Here is a 24,893-nt window from a genome sequence, read left to right as displayed (position 1 = left end):
AAAAGCAGCACCTATAGTCAAATGCAGGAAAACACCAGTGCAAGAAATTCACTATGAATTCCACGGTCGCAATATCTGCACCAGCGGTATCTGTCAGGTGAGTGTGTTGAACCTGGACATCAATAAAATTAAAGCCTCCTGATAGCTGAGAAACACTATTTGGATATCACAGTTAATGTTCACAATTACAAAGGAAAGAAACGGGACAAAGTTCATATTTTAACTGAAAATTTTAATAGAAGTTGCAGTTGCAATACAGTTTACAACCTTCACAGCGACCTTTTGGCCATCATGGGTTCTAGCATAATGAACTTGTGCAAGAGAAGCACTTGCCAGTGGGACCGGATCGAATTCCGCAAAAATCTGAATATTCAATACCACAAGCACATCAATGAAACAGCAAACTGGTAAGGCATACACTAGATATACGTGTACGTGTGTGTGCAGACAGACATTGACATTCATAAGAGTGCTGGAAACAACAGAAACAGCATATCACTTTAGCAATATCTAACTGCTTGAGTAAGCAAACAACAAAGATACAGTCTTTCTCAATTATAGAAATATTTAAGATGAATATAACAAGGAACAGGAAGGAAGAAACACTTTCTGGTGGTCCTCCAAGCTCTTTCACAAATATTCTGCGCACTTGATCATAAGAGGAAACTGGACACCTTTTCAGCATTGAGGCCCTCATCGTTTGTAAATATTCTTCTGGAACTACATATTCCTACAACCAAAATCTACCAAATTAGCCACATAAAAGGAGTTAATGTCCAAGAGTAAAAAGGAAATCAAAGAACAGATGCCACACATGCAGAGAACTTATTTAAAGAGAAAACTCTCATGGTTTGCTGCTATTCCTGAAGAACTGTAAAAGCACTACAAGAAGTGGAAAAAAAGATCGCCAACTGATGGAAGAGATATCACTCTAGGAGCTTACAGGTAGCAATGTATTCCCTAAAGAATACCTTTAAATTCGACATCGCCTTCTAATACAATCATGAAAAATATCTGCATTACTAAAGAAAAGCAGTAACACCCATTCATTACCTTCCCGTGCCACCATATTCGAACTCAAAATAAAGAAATAAACAAGAACGGCGGATTCAAGAAGAGAGTAGGGAGAAACCTGGCATTCGTGACGTAATAGTCAAGCTTTCCCGTGTTGGAGAAGACGATGAGGGAGTCTGCCGCATCGCGAAGCATAGAGGTCTCAAGTCGGATCTCCTCGTCAAGAACCGTTTGATTTGCCTCCCTCCATCCGTCCCCTTGCGCATCTTCTTCCATCCTCACCCAATCCCAAATCCTAACCCTAGGAGAGAAGAGGAGAGAGGAGAAATATACAAAGCATGATGGAAAGAAAGGAGTGGGCGACATTGCTGTTTATTTATAAAAGGTTGTAGGGCAAGACGGTCGTGGAAAACACAGGCGATTTCGGAGATGTTACCGCTGTCGCTGCCCCATTAGTAGTTAAGGTGTGTGTTTATTGTCTCGCGTATGGCTCCAAGTTTCTAGACATGGATTCGTCCTCTATTCAAACATTTCTCATGTCGATCTCTATTTCCTCTGTAAGCAGGAAGATCTTTCGGAGAAAAAAAAAGAGATCCTCAGCATATAATTTGTTTCTAATGACGTTATGCTGAGGTTAATGATGCGGTACGAACCCTCCTCATCTGAATAGATAGCTCCTGAAGAAAAATATGTCACATCAAGCCTTTAATGCATTAATGCGATCATCATGAAATCCTGTCTTATCTATAGACGGGTACTATTTTATAGATATGGTATGATGATTAGATTTTCTGTAAGAGAGTATCTTGGTAGTTGGTAGTGAACTAATAATTTCAATTTCTACGATAAGAAAATTTTGAATGCCTTCTTAACCAACAGTGATTCCTCAAAATTGTGGAAACAAATCAAGGAGGACACAGAAAAAGTAAACTTCTGTACCTCGAGATGATATGCAAATTAATTAGTAGGTGTATTCAAAAGTTATTATCTTTTTAAAATTTTAACGTAAATTTGTAGTCTACTTCTATAAATTTGCAGTATATATACAGACATAGTTAAAACTTAATATATATTACTTATGATTTTAAAATAAATTTATATATTTACATTAGGAAGGAACAATGCATTTATTTTTTAAATAATAAAACCTAATAAAGTCTTCCACTGCCTATTTAGTAAAAATGTGCATATTAGCTTCACACGAGAAAACGAGTTTATTTGGTAGAAGTTATGTCTAAATTACTAATCTCTATTATGCTTTATTTATTTTAAAAATTAAGTCAATTCTACAATAGATATTTCTTTTTATTATTTTTAAAATAAAATCTTTATTAGGTAAGGGTGTAAACAAGTCGAGGTTGAGCGAGCTAAACCTAACTGAGCTTGGCTCGATAAGTGGAAAATTTTAGCTTGGCTCAAGCTTAATTTGAGCTGAAAAAGTTCAGCTCGACTACAGCTTGATGATGCTTGAACTCGGCTTGATCTAAAATTTTAGTGTTATATTAAGCTAATCCAAAGAATTATAAACATCTAAGTCTCTATGAAAAAAGATAGAGAATAAATAATAAAAGGAGGATTTGAACCTTGGTTAATAAGAATTGCTTTAACCTATATGTCATTTATATTTTTATTTTAGTATATATGTATATAATATTATCTCAAGTTATACATAATATATTGCCTTATCCAAGCTCATTTAGAGCTCAAGCCAAGGCCACAAAAAGACAGCTCTATATTTTCAAATAAGAAGATAATTGTTACTTTTGATGTGATATAAAATAAAAAATATTTTATTTTTTATAAAATCATCATGAATATCTTTTGATTTGATATAAAATATATTTATCAGATATATATTAAGAATAAATTAGTAATTAAGTTAGTATGTGGTATAAGATGTAATTTTAACGAATAGTATTTATATTATAGAATATAATTATTAGGGTATTTAGCTATTATTTTAAAATAAAGAATTATATTCTGGAATAAGAAAAAAAATTATTACTAAAGTATACCAGTTATAAGAATTAGCTATTTGATATTGAACTTTTCATTGTTTGCAATCAGAACTTGCCAAATTGGGTCATTTATTATAAATTTAATCTTATTGTTATAATCGCTCTATTTAAAAACTGAGGAAACTAATATTTCATATGTTGTAAGAAACTTTTTCTTAAAAAAAAAAAAGGAAAAAAAACTATATATTCAGTGAGGATCTTGCATTTCATTATCTCAAGTTCAAATGACTCGATAGTCAGTAATTTAAATGTGATACTGAATAGTAAAAGAAAGTTGCAAGGTATTATGTACTCAAACTAATGTGAAATCAAGATATCATTTTTAGGCCTTGAATGTTTTAGAAATAAAATTAATTCTAAAATAGGTATTCATATTTATTATCCTCAAAATGAGATTTTTATTCTAGACTATTTTTATGTTCACTTGTCTTTTAAATAATGGTATAATGATTATATTTGTTATAATATAAAGTGGAAAAAAAGAAGATAGAAAAATATGCTTTATTTTTTTATAAAATTATCATAAATATTATTTTAATTTGATATAAAATAGATTAATAAAAAAATATCAATAATAAATTAGTAATTAGATTAGTATATAATATAAGATGTGATTTTAATAAATATAACAAAGCTATTATTTCCAAGGAAAAATATCTCAGACCCAAAACTAAAAAAATCCCCAAGAGCAAAAGGAGGAGATCTCTTGATCTGCATAGACTAGCATACTTCAACCTACATCTAGTCAATTCAAACGAACAGTCCACAAGGTTAAATTTTTTTCCTACTCTCTCTAGGGTTTGCCAGAACTGAGTGGTGAGAGACCGGCCATTTGCTGGCCAGCAACGGTCGAGCCCCTCACCGGCTAGCTCTCTTCCTTTCCCTCCTCTCTCTCTTCTATTCTTAATTTTCTTCCTTTCTCCTTCTTCCTTTCTTTTTCTTCTTCCTCATGTTTCTCCTCCTCCTCTTTCTACAACAGTGCTGGGCTGAGCGCAGCACTGGCTTTTATTTATTTATTTTATTTTATTTTTATTTGTTTATTTATTTCGGTATTTCTTTCTTAATTAATATAAATAGATTATTTAGATATTAATTATTTTAATATTAATATTTATTCTTCAATATAATTAAATCTCACTAGGCCAAAAAATTGTGCATGCAAGCAAGGGTCAAAATGTTTAGAGCCAAAAATTTGGACCGGCCCAAGAAACTGGGCTTCTACAAGCAGAACTAATTGCTTGAGTAATATTGATCGTACGCGTGCCACGTTTTAAAAGAGAAAGGAGGTTTGTAATCCTGATTCCGTGGACGCAATGGTGGAGTCGGCGTGTCACTGTCGCCTTCTTGTGACCGTCAGCATTTCCAATTGCGATGGTGCAAGAGGAGGGCGGAGAGGAAGGCGGAGATGAGCAATTTCGCGGCCTGGTGGTGGGGAATTACTGCCACGACGTTCTTTTCCGAGATGGCCAGATCGTCGGTCAAACCCTCGGCGGCGCGGCTGCCTTCATCTCCAACGTCTTCGACGCACTCTCGCCGTATCCCTTCTGCTACGTCGCCAAGGCAGGGTCGGATTTCTCCTACTCCGTGTCCCACCGTCCTCTGATCTCTCCTTCCTCGCTCACCACCCAATTCCACGCCCATTTACCATCCGGCGACGGTGGAGGAGGGTTCCATGAGGACCGCATCCTCAGGCGTGTCCGGTCGTGCGATCCGGTCCTCGTCTCCGACCTTCCGTCCCCGTCCTCCCTTTCCCCCTTTGAGTTCGGCCTGGCCGTAGGTGTAGCGGGGGAGATCTCTCCGGAAACCCTAGATCGTATGATCGACCTCTGCCGCATGGTCTTCGTGGACGTTCAGGGGTTGATACGCTCATTCAATCCCGTCGACGGCACCGTGGATCTCCTCCCCTTGAGGGCCAGTGGATTCTTCCATCTTCTCCCTCGGATCACATTCATTAAGGCATCTTCCGAGGAAGCCTCCTTCCTGGACATTGGCGAGGCGCGCAGGTGGTGCTGTGTCATCGTGACGGAGGGCAAGGACGGGTGCAGGGTTTACTGGAAGGACGGAGATATCCACGTGTCCCCTTTTCCAGCCCTCCAGATTGATCCCACCGGCGCAGGAGATAGCTTCTTGGGAGGCTTCGTCATGGGGCTGGTGTGGGGTCTGACGGTGCCAGACGCTGCACTCCTTGGCAATTTCTTTGGCTCCCTTACTGTCGGCCAGATCGGCATTCCTCAATTCGACAAGAAGATGTTGCAGGTTAGCCTTCGTCTTCCCTTCTACATTGTTTTTTTTCCTCTAGCACTATTTTATCTGCTGCTTCCTAGACCCTAATAGGAATCTGAAGCATGTTGCTTAGAACTAGATTGTTGTCATTCCTCTCGTGTAAATTGATTACCTATGACTAGTAATAGAGATTAATTACCCCCGAGCAAAAGGTCCTGGCTTTCCTCTTGCGAACTTCAAAATATTGTTGTCTGGACTGTACCTCTTCCACCTGGTAATTGTCGCTTCGCAGTTGTCTTGATAACTTTGTTGTGCATGGGTAGGTCAGATAATCTTAACTTTTAATATTGCTGTGGCGGAACATTTGCTGCTTGAAATAGGAAATTTGTCTATAGCTTTCGAAATGCTAGGAAAACACTAAATTGAGATATTGTAAGGGAGTTCTTTTAAGGCCCGTTTCTTTATCAGGCCAAGTATTTAAGGAGAGGAGAGCGAATTGATGCTATCGTGATATAAGATTGTTTGAAGACTTGAAGTAATTAACTAGGAGAAGAAACAGAAAAGAAGACTACAAAAGTCAACCTAGGGAGTGTCCAGATTAATGTTTTACCATTTGCAGAATCAAGCAACTCGATAGTGGGAAATTGTATTGCGCCATAACTAGCCAAAGCTCATCACATCAGTAAACATAATGAACATACGAATCTAAGTTGGTTACTTGTTCTATTATTTTTTTTTGTTTTTTTAAGGCGCTCTGAAATAAAGATTGAGGACTAAAATTATGGCTTCTGTTCACGGTTCCACAGTTAGTTATAAATGATGATGCGTGTTTTTTGTCTTTCTCCTACTCCGTTGCTCGGAGGTTCTAAGGATTGTTATTTGCCTACCATGATAGGGAGGTTACCTTAATGGCATTCCAGATAGTTCAAGCAATTATAATCAAATTGAAGAGTGATTGCATGACCAAGACATAACTCTGGTTACACAATTTTATTTTCACTTAGCACTGATTAAATATGCCCTTCCGTTTGTGGTCTTTAAAGCCTCTGAAGTTTTCTGGAAAATTGTGAAACAGATGTCTTTCTTGAGGTTGATTCCGTCATGCTTGAAGAGTGAAATGGCTGGTCCTATAAACTTCATATATATATATATATATATAACAGGGTTTGCTAATGAGTTCGTGAATTGTTGCAGAGTGCTTATAATCTCACAGGTTATTGTTTTTGTTTTATTCAGAATGTTAGACAAGTTTTGGAAAGAAATAAAGTTCAACATGTTGGCTCATGTGCGAGAAGTGCTACGTTGGTTTTTCAGAAGTCAGATAAGCATGATGAGTTACAAGAATCACTAAAAGAAGCTGCCAAGCTATCATGCAGCCGTTACTCGAATGATCTAAGTGACCAGGAAAGCTATGGTCTATAGAAACTTATATTATTTATTTTGCTTGAGAAGTGGATCTGTGTTCAAGATTATGATAAGTTGGTCTGATCCTCAATAAAGATTTTTGTACCACATTGCCAACATATTATTTCTGAAACTCAGAGTCACGACATGTTAACATTTACCGACATGAGGATTTCTTGCTCCTCAGTTGTCAACAAAAACGGACCATGCAATATTTCTCAAAAAAAAAATTATATATATATATATAAACGATCCATGCAGTAGGAAATGAAACTTATTGTGCCGAAAATGAAGAGCTTGTTTTTGAGGAGTTAACAGTTAGGCCAGGTTCCTCGAGTGTATTATTAAACAAGCAGGACTCATATTTCTATGAGTCTTGGGTAATATAAAAGCTATGCTTTAAAATAGGGTAATTTCGAACCTTAAACTCTAATCAATCCAAACAAAATTTTGATTTAAATTAAACTCAATTTAAATTTGAATTAAAAATAGAAATTATTAGAAATATTATACTTAGAAAATATATAATAAAATTAGAATTAGAACTAAACTCTATAAAATTATAGTACATAATAATCTTCATTGCTTCTTCTCCGAAAAAAGTTCACAACCCGTGGGACTTTCGCCCATTGTGAAAAATTACCCACCGATTCTTAAACAAATTTTAGAATATAATAGAAGTATAGTATAAAATAAAAACTTACTCATGTTATATATATAATTTTGAGCCTTATCGAGACCGAGCAGACTCACAGCTTGGCTCAAAATTATTTTTAAATCTATTTTGAAAATCAAACTTGGCTCAATGCATTTTACCATTTCCTCATTTAGTTTTATTTTTGTTTTCAAGAAAAAAAAAAAGGTTAATACATACATTATTAGAATTATTTTATTGTATAACTTAATCCCCCCCTGTTAGAAAAAATGTTTAAAAATAATTTGACTAACTAATTTGATGAGAAATGCACCTTTCTCTTCCCCTCTTCCGTTAGAAGTAGATTTGAAAAAAAAATGGCTATTGAAGAAGAAAGAAAGAAGAATTTAGAAGGAAGGCCCGGTGTTTTTATCTATCTATTAAATTAGTTAAATTTATAAAATTATTTTATCAAAATTTCTAATAAAATATTAACGATGAAGATTTATATAGTTTAGGGGTTGTATTTATCCCCTGTCCATTCCTTTAAAAGGTGAAAGTGACACAGGAATATATATTCTTGTTCCAATAAAATAGTTCCTAGGTTTTGTGAGCGAGCCGGCCCATATTTACTTTAAGCCCTTTAATGGAAGTAGAGTGCTAATCCACATTGAAATAGGGCTCCACTAAGCAGACTTCAGACATTAATTAAAGGTTTATTAACCAGGTGCATTCAAGCAATTAGATTATATATAGTATCAATTAAGTGAATCTCAATCAATAAGGGTGTTACCGGACATTGATGAGAAAAGGAATTAAAGAGGTCATCAATTGCTTTAATAGCATAGTTAATAGAATCATAATCCTGTAAAGAAGACCGGAGTTAAGAGAGTGTTAACTTCATGTTTCAGTTGGGCAAATTGGTATACGAAATGGTCTCTTGGGCAATCCCAAGGCATATGTCTCTAAATCTGACCTCACTGATCTCCTGACTCTGGACATAGAGACAGATCTACCACAGAAACAAAAAAATTTCTTTTTCTTGTTTTCTTTCTCTCATGGATTTCAGTTGCCTCAATTCCAATGGGGGATTCGGGCTGCCTCTCGAAGCTTGTTATGAAGATTATCATCATTCGGATGATCCCTTTGATGTCATTGCAGCTAAATATCCTTGTATCTTCAATGACTGGCCATTAGCTAATAATACTACGCTGCAGTCGCCGACCGATATCAATGGGGGGATTCCCGTGGGGAGCTTCATAAACATGGGTATGCCGTCGTCTTATCAACAGGGAGCAGCCATGGACAATAATCCGATCATCGTCGAATCTGCAGTCATGGCTTTTGCACCTCCAGATGAGCTCTCATGTGCAACAGGAAGTAGCACGGCACTTAAGAAGTGCATGCCACCAGCTCGGAAAAAGGGTAGCAGTAGAATTCACAAGAAAGCTAATGTAGTGAAAGGACAATGGACGCTAGAAGAAGATAGGTATACACACATACGTTGTAGTACTGCATTCTTGCTTTCTTTCTCCACAGGGAACTTAATTAACCTTTACTGGAAATTTATTGTTGGAATGTTCTTGATTCTCTTTAGACGGTTGATCAAATTAGTGGAGCAGCACGGGTTGAGGAAATGGTCTGGCATAGCCCAGATGTTACCGGGAAGAATAGGAAAACAATGCAGAGAAAGATGGCACAACCATTTAAGACCCAACATTAAGGTACAGTACTCTCCATCCTTAAATTTTATTAGTACCTTTACGTAGTGCAGAGTCGAAGGTATTGAATTGGTTACGCATGCGCAGAAGGATACTTGGAGCGAGGAGGAGGACAGGGTCCTGATCCAAGCCCATAAAGAAGTCGGGAACAAATGGGCCGAGATCGCAAAGAGGCTACCTGGGAGGACGGAGAACTCCATCAAGAATCACTGGAATGCGACCAAGAGAAGGCAGTTCGCCCGAAGGCGGAGCCGCAACTCCAAGAACCCCAAGTCAAGCACCCTCCTGCAGAACTACATTAAGAGCCTGGGCCTGGGCCTCCCCACCAATACTGCTACTACTACTACTCCCGCATCTTCTGTAGGACGACCAACCGGCCGGAACAAGAAGACGGAATACATGGATGAAATGAAGGCTGATCAGGACCACAGCACACTCATGAGGATGATGCCTAATTCGCATCAAGTAGTGCAAGCAGACACCAGCTGCATTAACGTCAGCAGCGCCCAAGGAGGCCACTTGGTCCTGACGTGCGATGACTATGGCTATATGTCCGATCTTCTGTTCGACGACAAGGAACTGCGTGAAAGCTACGATGTCGATGTGAGTTACATCATCGACCAGCTTGAATACTATCCTAAGGTCGACAGCCAGGATTTGGAGATGGAGATTGAGATGGCATGGGAGGCCGACGAGATGGCTGCCCCAGCTGCTGCCGCGGTGAAGATGCTGAGCGAGAAGGACACTGTGATGAAGAAAGAGATGGACCTGGTGGAGATGATCGCTCACAGCAACTGCACTAATATTTAGTAATTGTCATGCAGTACGTAAGAACATATCATCTGAAATTAAATAAATGCTCGCTCCGAGATGTGCGGAATTAAGTACCTCCATTCCCTGCTCTTTGAATTGTCTAAACTAATTGGAGGCCTATATATGCTTTTGGCTAACCGTGTACGTCCATATTATCAAATTTAAATATCAAGACAGAAAGTAATTACAAATGTACGGCGTTATTTCGCTCTTTCTCTCTCTTTCTCGTTTACCTTGCATTATAAGCTGAAGGAGGTGATGATATCACTCAGGAAGACACAGAGCTGGAGTGAGTAGAGGGTGTCCACGGAGGAACCCATTCATCATCCAAGCAGGGACTGCAAGAGTTAGGCATTTGTTGTTGGTGGTGCTGGCAAGCCGTGTTAAAAATAAAAGCACTTCTTTCCTGCGGTAGAGATAATTATTTATTAATTAGTTTGATCTAACAGTTAAGATTTTAATAGATATAATAAAATTGCAAAAAATTTAAAAGATATTACCAGTTCAATAATTATTATTTTTTAAGTATATTATCTTGCACATTATTTTTTAATAATTATATTATCTTAATAATAAAAGACATATATATTCGAGCGATATATATATATATATATATTAATAAATATTTTTTATAATTAACTGGATGAAAGTTTAATTAATATTTATCTATTTAATTAATTTTTATTATTGACATATATCTCTCGTTGGTATAAGATTAATTTAAATTTAATTTAATAATAGATAGAGATAAAAAAAATTATATTTAAATTAAAGTCTATCTCCAAATAATTAAATTTAAATAGTTTAATATTAAATAATATCTCATATAATTAAAACGTAACTATATTTATCACAATCATATTTAAAAGTAAAAAATGTTAACGGCTTGTCCTGAGTCCGAAGATCATGGAAAAATTCGTGCCAGATGAAAGGACACCTTGTTTGTTGGTAGATTTCTTGAAAAGGCCCTTCGCTTGAATCATTATGTCTCACTCCAGCAAAGATTTAGTATGGTGTAGAATGATTATCTATCTCCGATGTGCCAGAAGGATTTTATATATTTCGCTTTGTTAATGAATATGATCTTACCTATATTTTAATGGAAGGGCCATGGTCAATAAATTTAATTAGGTGGAGGTCTAGACGACTTGTATCCTACCCTCAAGCCTTCTAGGTCACTCCGATTTGCATCCAGATTTATGATCCCTCGATGGAGCGGTTAGAGTTGGGAAACTCTTATCTCAATTGCGGCTAAATTTGGTCAACCACTTAGAGTGGATGAAACAATGTTGGATAAAATTAAAAGTCGGTTTGTGAGGGTTTGCATAGAAACTATTTTTTATAAGTTAATAAGAAAAGCAGTGTGGCTTGGGAATAAGGAGAGAGAAGTTCACCAAAGGGCTATAGATTATCCCAATGATATGTTAATATGTTATAGGTGCGATGTTATTGGGCAACGGCATGACTCCTGCCCTCTTGGCCTTAGTTAGGCAACGAGCGACGGGTGCTGGCAAGTAAACAGTCGTAGAAGGTGAACAATGGTATGTACGGGAGAATATTGGTAATGGTGAAGGTAATCTAACTCCTCGCGAGGATCGTAAAGCCTATAAGGCGTTGGGCGACTGCCTATTAGGCATTAGTCCCGCCTAACCCTAAGGAGCCCAATCACTCTAACCCTAGGGGTAACTCGAGTCACACTGGGTCAAGCTACACGGGTGGTACTCAGGTCATCCTGCGCATGTTAGAAGCTTTAATAGGCGGGCAGCTTAAGCAGGGGAGACCTCTGACCTGAAGGCCACATCTGCCCCCACCAGAGACTTCTTCTAAGATCTCTTCGTCCCAAAATGTTCAAAAAGCTTGGCGGGATGAGGGAGGGAATGACCTTATGGCTGAGATTGTGGTAGAGGGAGAGGGAGGATCCACGCATAAGAGAGGACGGCTTGCATAGCTATGTGTCTTTCTTCCCTTTCTTTAATTAGTTTAATTAATGAATATAATTGTTTAGAATTGTAGAGGTAGTGGTAGGAAAGAAGCGCATGATAGGTGGTATAGATTTGATTAGATGTTTTAATCTGATATTTTTTTTTTTAATTCTACTGGAAACCCATGCTTCTCAGGATAAGGCCTCTTCTTACTTTCGCAGTCTTGGTCGCAGTTGGGATTTTAATTTCATCCTCTCTGTTGGTGCCTCGGGTAGTATTATTGTGACATAGCAAGAAGTTGATGGTGAGGTCTCTATGCTTGTGGACTCTCGGCAAGTCGTGCACATCATCGTCGCCCCCATCGAATAGCAGATCATGGATTTTCTCTAATATTTACTCTAGCAACCATGCAGATGAACAGAAGTCTCTTTGGGCCAAATTTGGTAAGCTCTCCTCACTTCAGTTACCTTAGTTAACTGCTTGGGATTTCAATATCATCCTATCTATTAATGATAAACTTTGTGATAGTGGTTGGATTTTGGATTGTAAAGCTAAATCTTTTGTTGCCTTTGTGAATAATGTAGGTGTACATACCTTGTTTTATGGGAACACCCACAACTTAGTGTAATAATAGGGATGAGCCTGACTAGATTTGGGTTTAGTTTGACCTTAAACCGAGCACTAATCAATCCTGAATGGATCTCCCTGTTCCCCAATAGCAAAGTCACTCACTTGGATCGTACTGCGTATAATCATACACCTCTCCTGATCTCTTTACATGGGGTTTTTAAGAGAGTTAGAAAACCCTTTAGGTTTGAAAATTTTTGGATTGAGTATGAGGAATTTAGAAACCTTATCGAGGAATTTAGTGCCCACGATAGTCCTCTCCATAGGTTTATAACCATCACCAGTTCAGAGCTAGAGTTTCATTGGGTCGCTGGAATTATAACTCCCTAGGTATATTAACAGCAAGCTCAGGAGGTCAAAGATCAAATTTGAGAGCTCAAATTAATTGATGCGGGGGTGATATGTCCAAGGATGACAAAGCTTCTCTTCGTAGCTTGCATAATTTCCACATTACCCTTAATCGTCAGATTAGCATTAAATGGTATCAAAGGTCTGGGGTTAACTGGGTGAAGAATGGTGATCTCAATACTAGATTTTATTCACATGTCTACTACCATTAGACATAGGAAGTCTTCGATGATGGCTTGAGTGATGTAATTAGTATGGAAGGGAGTTTTCTAATTTCTATAAGAATCTTTGGGTTGAGGATCTTGGTGACCTTAGTTTGCTTGAGAATTGACCTGTCTTAAATCAGATAAGTGATAGTGATGCCTCTCTTATTACCCAGCTACTGTCTGATGAGGTGAGTAGGAAAGCTCTTTGGGCTATGTCCATCAGTAAGGCTCTTGCCCTGACGGCTTCCGGTCTGAGATTTACCATAACTATTGGGATGTTATTGGACCCAGTATTACATGACTGTTTCTCATTTATTTATGCATGTTGTTTTGCCTACTTAGTGGGAATTAACCTATATTTTGCTTATTTTGAAACAAAGTCCCATGCATTCAAAAGATTTTTGTGTGATTGCTTTATGTAATGTGCGCTATAAAATTATATTCAAAATTTTAGTCAACCTATTAAAGCCTCTTCTTCCTTCTCCATGGGCAAAGAGCAGGCAGCCTGGCTCGTTTACACCCTTACCTACTACTAAGTCCATCTACAGTTACCTCTGCCCTATGGTCTCCTCTAGTTCCCCCGAGTGGAAGAATCTTTGGAAGCCTATGGTTAACCCGTGAGCTAAATTGTTTTATATGAAAAGTTGTCTTGGAGTAGAATCCCTTTTCGTGTTCTCCTCTAATTCACATATTCTACAAATGTCACTATGCCCTTGAGGTCTAGGAGGTGATTGCCCAGTAACTCAACGTATCTTTTATGCTAGATATTCACCGGCTCAAATATGATTGGTCTCATATTGGTGGTAACTCTTGATAAGTTTAAGGCTATTATAGCTACTACTATTTGGGTAATCTGAAAATCTAGAAACAAGATGTGTTTTGAAAACCTTAAAAAAGCACATATAAGCCTAACCAAGCATGCAAATGGCTATGGGGTATTATGACCAGGGACCTACAGGTTAGCTGGGTCCCTCTGCTGACGGATATAGTAAAAGTCAATTTTGATGGTCCTTTGACCTAGATGATGGATCGACTAGTATCAGATAGCAGGGCTAGCAATGGCAGATCTCGCTTCATCAATGCTAGCTGCTTGAGATTGAAGCATTGGCTCTTTACCAGTCTCTCTTTGGTTACCTTTCTATCACTTCGCGAGGATCATAGTCGAAGGAGACTCCACCAAGGTGATATCCAGGAATGATGGAGCAGACGACATCCCTCTAAGCATTTTTTTTAGCATCATTTTTTAATGCTCTCAGTTGTTGTCATTTTTTTACTTCTGTTACCTTTGTTTACACCTACAGAGAATGTAATAGGGCAATTGATCGGGATGCCAGTTTTGATAGAATTAAGCATATTTTGGACTTAGGGGAAGAGTCTTCTCTTCCATCTGAGTTAAATTGTGTCCTTCTGTTTGATGCTTCGAGAGCTAAATCTTCCACAAGCATGTTTAAAATATAGCTGATATGTCAGCTCTACTTTTAACTAAGAAAAATAAAATAAGATATCACCCGAGAGCTTGTTTCCAGTGCCTGTTTTCAACTATGACAATTGAAGCTCCAAGCAAAGTTAGGAAGAAGTAATGATTTCGCATATATATTAATTGAAGAAAAAAGAATTAATCTAACGAGCCATCAAATATCAATGATACAACAAGGCATATATAATATTCAGACTTGTAGAAAAGAAAATACTAGTACAACTTCTCAAACCTCCATACGTTTGTAATTAAAAGTTAAGACTCCTAACCACGTCCCTTTAGGAAAAGGTAGGTGAAAACACAAACGTCAGTATTTACTGTTGGGTTGCTTATTCAGACTTGGGCTTCATTTTCTTTACTCTGGAATACAGGAAAACTCCAACAAGTGCCACGCCGGTCCCTGCAGTTCGAAGCAAATTGCTTAGTTCAGGACTCAGGATGGAAAACCAAACACAGTTTATTGTGGTATGCCCTATAAGAATATGTGTATATTGCTGAACATTATATTTTATAGATAAAGGAAATAATTACCAACTGAATTGATAGGTGAAACTGGAGTTCTGAAAAAGAGAACCGATGACACGATGACCACCACACGCTTTACGCAATTTCCAACAGAATGTGTGACAGGTGATACTCTAGCCAATATCAAATATGCGACCTGCCAGTTCATAACAAAATTATATTCTCTGCTGAGGGTCAGAAGATTTGTTGCACCTCCTACTCCAACCATAAGAATGCCTCCAAATAGTGATGAAGAATAAAGTGACAAGGAAACAAAAAGATTCTGTATGCAAGTATACATAAGAAGCTTTCTGTACAGAGCATTTCACAATTCAATTCTAGTAAGCACCTTTAGATAAAGTCTACAGACTATCATGAAATGTATCTAAGAGATCCTAAAGCTTAAAATGTATAGCGAAGAAACTAGCGCTCTTTTCCTTCAGACCCTGATCTAAACTCTGAAGTTTGAACTAAGTACATAATAAGTCGAATATCTTATTAACACTGCAGCTTATCAGAAAGCCCACACTCAGGATATGTTGATCTAACGAACAAAACATGCTATTCCAAGCCTTTTCTCAACAATATAGGATTGCCTAGAGCACAACTCAAAGACGAGAAGGTCCCAAAACAATCGACATACTTTTACAACCGGCTATCAACCCGACATTGATCGTCTAGAAATTGGTGCCAAATACATAACCAAAGCAAAGTCAAACAGTGGAGGGACTTGTGATAACATTTCTAAGTATACCGGCTCACCAACAGACATCAACTTTATTCTGATGAAGGAATGTTGTGGCTTTCTGGCTGTTCTAAGAATACTTTAACCAGATCTCTAAGATAATAGAAGTACATAAAGTAGGTAATCTTTCTTTATTTAAAAGCACAAGAAGAAGAATTTAAGAACAATACTAAAAGCATGAATAATGAAGAATGCATTACCTGTTGATAAGCATGAAAACAGAGACCAGCAAGAAGAGACCTCACATATATCTCTCTAAGGTTAAGTCCCTACATACCAAGAGGAGATCAAACATTTCCATAAATCAATTGCTTGAAAGTTTTCCAATTTATTGTTTGCATAAAAGAGTTACAAGTTATTCTGTTGTGAATTATAAACTCACAGCAGACTGCAGATATGATGGAGTGAACTTGATGCCTTCTGTAAATAGCATTACTGGGGTGGACAGACAAAGAGACATAATAGTGATTACTGAGAAGAGATTTATGTTATCCAGAGTTTCCTGTTCAGGGATAGATTGTTAGTGGGGAATCAACCTTGCAGAAAGTTTTAACTGATTACACTTAAATGGAGGTCCCAATATTTAAACAAAGTTATCAACACCAAAAGATTGCATGAATGGAATGAGATAATGGCTATATATTCTCAAGCTCTTGATTACCTCTTTATTAACCATAATCCTTTTGCTGAGCACATTACGTGATTGATTGGCAAGGTTGGAGGCCATGGCACTCCAAAAGCCAGCCCTGTTTTCACACATTAAAGGATTTATGCATAACTTGCAGCCACGGGTCAGAACAGGAGAAAAAAGAGAAACTTTGAATAAATGACCTTATGGACAGATAAAACGGTTTTGGTTTAATGTAGAGAACACATGCCCAGCTACTGATAGACATACATAGGGACAAAAACAAACAAAACAATCCTGAAGCGGACAGCTATGCTAACAAGTTCTGTGGATGCTTACTATCAAACTTGAATGATAAGACATACCAGTTAAAGGAAGCTTCAGTGAGAGATGCCAAAGCAACGCCGCCAACAATTGGCACAAGCGAAGTTAAGACCCAAACTGTGGGCAGCTGCATAAAGAGTTGGCCAGAAAAATTCATTATTCTTTTTCCTTTCTCAAAACATTCGGCAGAAAAATCGTAGATGAATCAAAAGAAAAAGAAAAATAAGAATTTCGAATTTTAAAAAAAAAACTGGATTTGGAAATTTACCTCTCCAAGGAATAAGGCAGACAATACAACTGAGAAAAAGGGCTCCGTAGCTTTTATCGTGTGAGTGAATGAAACAGAGACCAGTCCGAGGCTCACAATAGTGAAAAGATTCCCCAATGTGTGCACGAGGGCAAGCGGTAGGATTGCTACAAGCTGCAACTCCGATCCAAAGGAGATATATATTATATATATAGTAATAATAATAGTAAGTTGTCAAAGTTACGAAATGGAGCAAATCAACGATACCTGTGAAGACGATACTTTAGGCTTCTTGTATAGATCACCGGCCCACATGAAGAGAATCAGAACAGTACCAACAACCAGCTGAACAATTGTCAAGGTTATTGGGAATGGATATACTTTAAGAACCTGTAAAGAGGGGGAAAGACATTCCTTTTTAACTTTGGAAAGTATGCGACGAAAAAAATATACAAAAGAATCCAGCAAGAAACTAACATCAACAGGGAGAAAAATCAGAAGAAAAGAAAAAACTGAGAGAGTGAGAGAGAGAGAGAGAGAGAGAGAGAGAGAGAGAGAGAGACCTGCTTGATGTAGATGTTGAAATAGATGTTGAAGAAATACCAGAGGGCGAAGAGCGCCACCAACTGCAGGGTCCTGGCGAAGTAATCGCCCTCACTACTATCAGGGTTGTCGGGGTAGCTCTCCGAAACGGAGGTCGCGGCCGCCTTTGTTTTTATGCTGGTGGTGATAGTGGTGGTGGTGGTGGTGAGGGGAAATGCCTCTTTCGTCGTCCGCGTAGACCAGGAGGGTAAGAGAGGAGAGAAGGAACGGGATCCGCAATCCCATGGACTTCTATTTGGGATAGGAGCAGCGAAATGGCTGGCTGTAGGATGGAGAACATGGAGATTTCTATAGTTGCTGGGGAAAGAGGAGACGGTGGCGGCGGCGGAGGAGGAGGAAGAGAAGGCTGCCACCGCGCTCTGCATCTACCCGTCTTTGTAGGCTGTGTTCGAAGCACCAAACCAAATCAAATTTTTGTCTAATAAGCGACCCACGAAGTCGTGTCCAACGTTGCTGCCTACTGCACTTTACTTGGAATCTCCAAAAACCCAATTGTTATTAATAGTGGGCCAAGCTGATGAAGACATTGACAAAAGCTGATTAAGGTGCATATTCTACTGCTCAATATTTCAACTTTTTTTTTTTTCTTTTAAGGACAACTTCAATTGCAACCGATTAGGCATCTTCTTGGCCTGCATTATTAATAACTAGAATGGCAAGATCTGGGTGCTGCATCGGCGCTCTGAATTGGATTAACAAACTGTGGCAGTACCGTGACTGAAACCGGACGATGCTGGTGGCCCAGCACTGCCACTTAACAGCGCGAATAGGTTATTGAACTATGTCCCTTGATCTGCAATCTGCATACAGTTGTTCTGATATATCAGTAGAGCTTATACTGATTTTCTTTTCCTTTTTTACTTTTTTTTTTTTTTCCCTGAGGGCTGCCGGTGGAGCCAGCTTTCCCTTTCTCACCTTACAAATCTAATATTTTCCTTGCTTCAGTAGGACAGAGTGGTCCTGAGGCACTTATGCGACGTAGGTCCCAGTATGTATCGATTGCTCTTTATTCTTCTCCATAAGCACCATCCGAGAGATCTTTTACCTGCAATTCTGTATTTTTATCTTCTAATGGAAATGTCCTACTAGTCTAAAGTCTACCTCAAAAATTCTCAAAATCACGATACGATCTAAAAGGACTTCTCTTGTTCTACTCTTCGTTTTTCGTACCGTAGGTGAGTTCCCACTGATTCATTCCCCACCTGAGAGATTGAAAAGAAGAGGCTGAGAAGAGCTGCCTATCGAAAAAAAAAAGAAAAAAAAAGGTATATATAATAACCGTCGCTGTAAATAAATAGCATGTGTAATATACAGAAGGAAAGAAATGTGAGGACAGCGGATCTCAGGACATAGAGATTTTATTACGATTCGTGCTTCTTTACAGCCGCAGGAAGCGAGAGAAAGAGAGGAGAGGGGGCATCTCAGACTGATTCCGTCGTGAAGAAAGAGAGGAAAGGGAAGGAACTAAGGATGCAGTCTTTGAGCATAAAGATGTTGCCCGGTTGGAAGAATGCAACCGGGAATGACTGCATGCCCGAGGGGAGAAGGGGAAAAGAGAAAAACCCCTCCTTAATCGTTTTCGCCTCTTCTTCCCCCTTCCCTTCTTCGTCGGATGGGGAGGAGAGAGACGGGAAGGACAAGGACAAGGGTAAAGCTAAGGCTGCTGCCTCTTCTTCTTCCTTCCTTTCAAGGAGCCAGACATATGCTTTGCTCAAGCAGCAGATGGCCGTCGCTGCCAAATTTGAGGTAATTCCTCCTCCTCCTCCTCCCCCTCCTCTAATATTTTCTCTCATAATATCTAAACCCACATTTCTTTCTTCTGATCAATTTTCTATCGAAAAATCCTGTGCTTGGTTTTCCGGTTGTCTTAATACATCATTCATTGCCAGCCGTTGGGCTGGATGGAATTTAATGATCCAATTGCCAACAATTGTAACTCTTTGTTGGGAATCAGTCTTCTTGTGACCATCTCCACTGCTGATTTCGTAGCCTATGCTCCTATTGCTTCCGCATTCTTTTACATTTTCAAGCTTATACTGAGCTGGGTTGGAAGATGAAAATGTTATAATTATAACCATCTAATTACAGCTGTATCATTGGTAAAAAAGAATAGTTGGCTCGCATCCTGCTAAAACATAAGAGCAATCCAGTAACAAGGAAAATAAAAGGAATAGCATCCATCTTATCCTTTTCTATAGTGTCTTCTGTATGTGTTTCCACTTCTCAGAAAAAGAAGAATAATTTTGTGTTCTTTCTGGTAAATTATTAGACAGAAGAAGATATATCTTATAATCATTCTCATTGATCTTGGTAAACAGATTCCTTTTGGTGGAACTTTATATTCTGGTTTTGCAGGACTACAAAGAGGCCGCCAGGTTGAGGGATTCCCTGAGATCTTTTGAAGAAGAGGAGCCAGTACTGCGGCTTCGCAGATTGATGAGGAAGGCAATTGATGAAGAGAGGTTTGAGGTACTTCATTGTTCTTATCTGTTTCTTCTTCTTTTTAGAATAGAGTTCCTGATTTACTTTTGTGAAATATTGATGTTCTATAAAGAAGCTGTACATGTTGAAGTACAATATGAAGAATGTGGTTCAGACAGTTCATGTTATTGATGCAGTTGCATGTAAATGTTACAAGTCCTGTATCATACCAGTTATATTGATATATAAACCTTTCAACAAGATTAGGATAAATTTTGTCATCCTATAATCTTTCACAATCCCTGTAATATATTGATCTGTTAAAATATATCACCACCAAATTGAGTGATGAAAATATTCTTGTTTCTTTCTAAAGTCTTAAGGATTTTTCAGAATTAAGCTATTTTCTGATGTTTTCAACTTTCAGTTAAACGGAACAAATGCTTAGTCTTCTATTCGTTAATCATTTGCCATGTTGGTACATTTTGGATCATTTCCAGGATGCAGCCAATTACAGAGATGAATTAAAGGTTGTGGCCCCTCACTCTCTCCTCAAATGCTCGAGCGATGCCACCACTCTGGTATTGTTCTAGTTTATCTGATTCAGTTGATCCAGTTAGATAATTCTAAATGTCTTTTTACTCCAATTATTAATTCTTTTTGCATCACTTGGGGTAAATACTGACACGGCAACTTATACTTCTCTGGCATTTTTATAGTTATATTTCAGATCTATAGTAAGTATTTTGCTTTTTCCTCTAGACACTAATACATTTAGACGTAGTTTCTAAGTAGTCAGATTTTGAAGGAGCAAAATTATCAGATTTATGCCTTTGGATAATAGAGTGACAGAACTCAGTGTCCAACTTGTATTTAAGGAGGTGACTGACTATCAAATATTTTACTTGAGGCATGGTAAGGAAGATGACATACTAGAAGTGAATGGATGCCACTGAGGAAGGATATAAAGTTCAGATGTTATTTATCAAAGAAAAAATTGAAAACTTAGCCAACTAATTTAAAGCATAAAGGAGAAAATAACAAACAAAAGGTTTAGGGAAAAGGGAAGCAACATTGTGAAGAAAGGAAACAAGCGGTATAATGTCAGAAAGTATATACAAAAGATATTAAATAATTTAGATCTCACTGAGTCAAAGATTATGTAATCAATGGTTAATAATTTGTGGACTCCTTTTGAATTTGTCTGAGGCACAACAACAGCAATAAGTGCTTGCCCAACTATTTGAGGTCAGATAATGGATCTCAGCTCTATTTGGTGTGATGTTCTTTCTTATATTAATTACTATCATATCTTCTTTCATATTTTTCTTTACCTCAATTTTGGTCTTTCCCTACATCTCAAGCCATATTCTAATTCAATGAAATTGCTCCTTTGTACTAGTACACTATGCTATCTCTTTTGAACATATCCAGACTATCTCAATAGATTTTTACATGATTTATCCTCCTAGTTGTTTCACCTAACTTGTCTGTGGTACACTTATTTATTATTCTATTTGCATAGCTACCTCCATCATCCTTATCAACATCATCTTCTCATCTGCACTCAACTTTTGCTTATACTTGTTAGTTGTCAAGCATTCTGATCCCTAAAGTATTGTCTGTCATGTAACTATCATATAATCTTTTAATTGAAGACAAATATGATGATTACATGATATACGGGCAGGCAGGTTCTATTTCTAAAGCTTGATTTTGAAGTTGCTTTGCTTTTCAACTTGCATCTGACTGTAACACGTGCACTTTGACATTGAATTCATCTGTAGGTTTAGAAACTCCCAGGTGGTGAAATGGAGTTAAAAGGAGATTTTTCATGTTGTGGTCTAGAAAGAGACATGAGTTGCCATTATCATGAAGTCCCTGAAGCTCCCTAAGAAATGGGAAATGATTCCACCTTCTGATTCAGTTTTTGTTGAGAAGTATTCCATATAAAGTAGATGGATTTTTCAGCCTTATGTTTGAAGCAATTAGCAATAACCATGCAAACATTGTTTTCTGAAAGGAAAGCTGAATAATTCTGCTAAGGCTTCCCTTCCTGCATTCTTGCATATGAATTTCTTACAGGATTTCATATTTCAGGGCATAAGAGTGCAAGTTAGGAGTGTGTATATTGAAGGTCGGAGCCAGCCACTGAAAGGGCAATATTTCTTTGCCTATCGTATTAGAATTACTAATAATTCCCAGCGCCCTGTTCAGCTCCTCAGAAGGCACTGGATAATAACAGATGCAAATGGAAGGACTGAGAACATTTGGTTAGTCTACTTCCTCCCTTTTTGTTCTTGTCACATTATGCTTTCAGATTGTGAATCAATGTGTTACTCGTGGTAAACTGAATCAAGAACCTTGCTCTCTTTTACGCCAGGGGAGTTGGTGTAATTGGAGAACAGCCAGTCATACTTCCCCGAACTGGATTTGAGTATTCATCTGCTTGTCCATTAAGCACTCCTAATGGAAGAATGGTAACATAAAAACTTCTTTATATGAAATCTTGCTTTTAATGAATGAATCATCCTGATTTCTTATTTCCTATTCGGAATTATGTTACTTTGAAATGTTACCTCCTAGACCAAATTTCCTCTCTTTCAGAGTAGCTTTTATGCTGATAAAATTGATTGTATCCACAATTTGCACTTTAAGGATCTGGGGAATTCCTTACAGGGGCAAAGGAGCAAATATAAGAGTGAATTCCAAATTTTGAGTTCAGAACTTCAGTTTTTTTATCTTTCAATACTCTCACAGCAGGTTGCTAATCTTTCTTTGTGATCTGTGCAATGCTATGCATTAGTAGATCTGGAAATGATTCAGGAAGAGACAGTAAATCCTCATAATCTCTACAGGAGGTTCTTGACTTGGTTCATACCAACCATACTGATTTGGTGTAAAAATTGGATTTCAACTGGCACAATGAGTTCGTCCCATTTGTTCACACTTATAACATGGAAATACAAATTTTAACTATTCTTATTTTTTTGGTTTAGCACATTGTTTTCCATTAGCTATAGATATTACCTTTGTTTCTTTCTTTTTTATTGGACAATGATTTTAATGCAGGAAGGTGATTTTGAGATGAAGCACATTGATAGAGTCGGATCGTCAACTTTCAATGTTGCAATTGCTCCATTCTCCCTCTCCATTATTGGGGATGACAACGATGCTCCCCTTTGAAGAGTAGGAAGGATGGAAAAGAAATCAAGGGATACTCTCTATCTAGAAAAAACAACAGATAGGCAACACATATTCTAATCAAACAAAAATAGTGTTATTAGTATATTGTCATGGATTTAGTTAGAAGTTTGCTTAGAGATAGTATATTGTAATTATTTAGTGAAATTGACCCATGGTGCTGCTGAAGGCAGGTGCCACACATGTAATCTAAAACTTGTCATGAATTATGATATTTCAATTTTGCACAAGTTGTACGTGTCAATTTGGACTTCTTGCCATGTGTAGTTACATGCTGTATCCAGTCCTTCTGCTTCCATTGTTGAAGACAGAAAGTTATCTCTCTGTTTATCTTTTTTTGTCTTCTTCACTGGCAGTAACTTCTGTAATTTAATTAATGAATGAGCCGAGCTGGCTCGCTGTTTCTTTCCTATTTCGTTCAACTTAGGTTGTGAAGCATTCTTTCCTTGACTTGTGTCTGCTCTGAGTTGCTCATAATGGAGTTTAAATTACGCAAGGGGAGTGAAGCAAATTGGAATTTGACAGGGGAGTTTGACTTGGTTTACACAATCCATATGCAGAAAAAGGAAATATCAGTATCTTCCCATAGTTTCGGCTCACAAGGATCATGTCTTTATGTTACGTCTGGCTCAAGAGTCAAGCCAGAATAACTTAATCTTCATGTTCCACGGAGGAGAGGATCATCTATCCAGTCATGGAACTAGCAATAAGAGGTACATCTCTCCGGCTCTCATCTATTTTATGTTAGTGGGTATTATTAAGACCTATTTTCTCTTGTGTTGTGTTGTATGGAGCTTAGGAATGACTAAATCTTATCTGCTAGAGGGTTTTCTTATTAGTAATTCTCGGCTAGGAAATAGGAATCAAGGGATGCTTTTTTGCGTGCCTCTCCATTCGAGTCGATGGTGAAGAATGTCTATGGTATGGTCTAGAAATGTTCTTTCTCCACAGCGTACCCAAATTGGTCTCTTCATTGGAATATGATGGGGTCATGACTCATGAGTCATCCCGACAACTCATTCTGAGTCACAATAGAACCCTTAACATCTGTGCTGATGCTGTTTGATTTGATTTGGTGTTGTTTGGTTCAGACATTGCCTTCAGTTGTTAGGAGCTTGTCTTTTTTTCTTCTTTTCCTTTAAGGAAAATTACACAGAGGTTGGGCTTCATTCTCCATTTCTATGTGTTCCTCCCTAAGCCTCGTTAAAAAGAAAAAAAAGTTAAACTATATTTTAACGCTATATGGTTTGGTTTAATTTGATAAACTATTTATATATTTTTAACTTAAACACTAACTTTTTTTATATGGTCTTAACTAATATTTTTCATCATATTTAACTACACGAGATTAATTTTGAAAATCATGCGTTAAAATAAAGCTCTACATACATTTAATAAAATTTTAGATAAACAAATATATGACAAAAGTATATATATATATATATATATATATATATATATATATATATATATATATATATATATATATATTCAATATAATTATTATATTTTTGTTATTTTAAATTTTATCAGTATTATTTGAGATGCATCCTAAAGCTTATCTAATTCTCTATAATTTTGTTATCTTTAAATTCGATCTCTAGTATGGTCAAATATTATTAAAAAAAATTAATATTTATATTTTAGTTAAAATTATATAAGAATAGTTAAAAATATATAGGATCAGGTGAACTTGTGAAATTGACTAACTACTTATCACAAGAGGTAAACTATAATTTCCAAAAAATAATTGAAAGAAGGATCCAAAGTCCAAACACAACGGTCCCAACCGACCAAGCAAGGGTATTCC

At 37.4% G+C, this 24,893-nt stretch overlaps 3 protein-coding genes and 2 long non-coding RNA genes across 9 annotated transcripts; 3 read left to right on the top strand and 2 right to left on the bottom strand.

Annotated features, from left to right (window-relative positions):
- Window positions 1-6: 6 nt before the first annotated feature.
- On the bottom strand, window positions 7-1,650 carry LOC140792705 (uncharacterized). 3 transcript variants are annotated; one of them, XR_012109796.1, is made up of 4 exons: window positions 1,133-1,650; window positions 605-730; window positions 268-363; window positions 7-112 (listed from the first exon to the last, which is right to left on the bottom strand). It is a non-coding gene; the product is annotated as an uncharacterized lncRNA (long non-coding RNA). The 3 variants fall into 3 exon arrangements; XR_012109797.1 differs by lacking the exon at window positions 7-112 and having other exon boundaries at window positions 147-363; window positions 1,133-1,315; window positions 1,451-1,581; XR_012109795.1 differs by lacking the exon at window positions 7-112 and having other exon boundaries at window positions 147-363.
- Window positions 1,651-4,290: 2,640 nt separating this feature from the next.
- LOC140792429 (inositol 3-kinase) lies at window positions 4,291-6,777 on the top strand. Its single transcript, XM_073143428.1, has 2 exons — window positions 4,291-5,288; window positions 6,492-6,777. Exons 1-2 carry the CDS (start codon window positions 4,404-4,406, stop codon window positions 6,675-6,677), a joined length of 1,071 nt encoding a protein of 356 aa, XP_072999529.1. The 5' UTR covers window positions 4,291-4,403; the 3' UTR covers window positions 6,678-6,777.
- A 5,276-nt stretch (window positions 6,778-12,053) lies between these two features.
- On the top strand, window positions 12,054-15,094 carry LOC140792325 (uncharacterized). Its single transcript, XR_012109741.1, has 3 exons — window positions 12,054-12,192; window positions 14,779-14,872; window positions 14,954-15,094. It is a non-coding gene; the product is annotated as an uncharacterized lncRNA (long non-coding RNA).
- LOC140792323 (triose phosphate/phosphate translocator, non-green plastid, chloroplastic-like) lies at window positions 14,497-18,071 on the bottom strand. The gene is made up of 9 exons (XM_073143245.1): window positions 17,419-18,071; window positions 17,123-17,245; window positions 16,877-17,029; window positions 16,650-16,735; window positions 16,318-16,402; window positions 16,039-16,158; window positions 15,857-15,925; window positions 14,939-15,068; window positions 14,497-14,807 (listed from the first exon to the last, which is right to left on the bottom strand). The coding sequence occupies exons 1-9, from the start codon at window positions 17,821-17,823 to the stop codon at window positions 14,737-14,739; spliced, it is 1,242 nt and encodes a 413-aa protein (XP_072999346.1). The 5' UTR covers window positions 17,824-18,071; the 3' UTR covers window positions 14,497-14,736.
- Window positions 18,072-18,408: 337 nt separating this feature from the next.
- On the top strand, window positions 18,409-23,313 carry LOC140792324 (uncharacterized). Of its 3 annotated transcripts, XM_073143247.1 has the most exons (8): window positions 18,409-18,446; window positions 18,634-18,723; window positions 18,843-19,204; window positions 19,814-19,927; window positions 20,380-20,460; window positions 21,980-22,152; window positions 22,263-22,359; window positions 22,952-23,313. In XM_073143247.1, exons 3-8 carry the CDS (start codon window positions 18,929-18,931, stop codon window positions 23,063-23,065), a joined length of 855 nt encoding a protein of 284 aa, XP_072999348.1. In that variant the 5' UTR covers window positions 18,409-18,446; window positions 18,634-18,723; window positions 18,843-18,928; the 3' UTR covers window positions 23,066-23,313. The 3 variants fall into 3 exon arrangements, with proteins under 3 accessions (XP_072999348.1, XP_072999349.1, XP_072999347.1); XM_073143248.1 differs by lacking the exon at window positions 18,409-18,446 and having other exon boundaries at window positions 18,611-18,723; XM_073143246.1 differs by lacking the exons at window positions 18,409-18,446; window positions 18,634-18,723 and having other exon boundaries at window positions 18,775-19,204.
- The last annotated feature ends 1,580 nt before the right edge of the window (window positions 23,314-24,893 follow it).

Source organism: Typha latifolia, chromosome 7 (genome assembly GCF_019914945.1).
Source record: "Typha latifolia isolate L0001 chromosome 7, TyphaL0001v2, whole genome shotgun sequence".
NCBI lineage: Eukaryota > Viridiplantae > Streptophyta > Magnoliopsida > Poales > Typhaceae > Typha > Typha latifolia.
The sequence above is the reverse complement of the archived record's forward strand: the minus strand, read 5'-3'. Positions and strand labels throughout refer to the sequence as shown.

What these genes read in the sequence shown, in the direction of transcription:
- LOC140792324 (XM_073143247.1), top strand. Translation starts at nt 18,929, where the DNA reads ATGCAGTCTTTGAGCATAAAGATGTTGCCCGGTTGGAAGAATGCAACC. An exon ending in TTGATGAAGAGAGGTTTGAG is followed by an intron (nt 19,928 to 20,379) that starts GTACTTCATTGT and finishes GATCATTTCCAG; the next exon opens with GATGCAGCCAATTACAGAGA. An exon ending in GCACTCCTAATGGAAGAATG is followed by an intron (nt 22,360 to 22,951) that starts GTAACATAAAAA and finishes ATTTTAATGCAG; the next exon opens with GAAGGTGATTTTGAGATGAA.
- LOC140792323 (XM_073143245.1), bottom strand. Translation starts at nt 17,823, where the DNA reads ATGCAGAGCGCGGTGGCAGCCTTCTCTTCCTCCTCCTCCGCCGCCGCC. An exon ending in TCAACATCTACATCAAGCAG is followed by an intron (nt 17,246 to 17,418) that starts GTCTCTCTCTCT and finishes CCCTCTTTACAG; the next exon opens with GTTCTTAAAGTATATCCATT. An exon ending in CATCATATCTGCAGTCTGCT is followed by an intron (nt 15,926 to 16,038) that starts GTGAGTTTATAA and finishes CTTGGTATGTAG; the next exon opens with GGACTTAACCTTAGAGAGAT.
- LOC140792429 (XM_073143428.1), top strand. Translation starts at nt 4,404, where the DNA reads ATGGTGCAAGAGGAGGGCGGAGAGGAAGGCGGAGATGAGCAATTTCGC. An exon ending in TCGACAAGAAGATGTTGCAG is followed by an intron (nt 5,289 to 6,491) that starts GTTAGCCTTCGT and finishes TGTTTTATTCAG; the next exon opens with AATGTTAGACAAGTTTTGGA.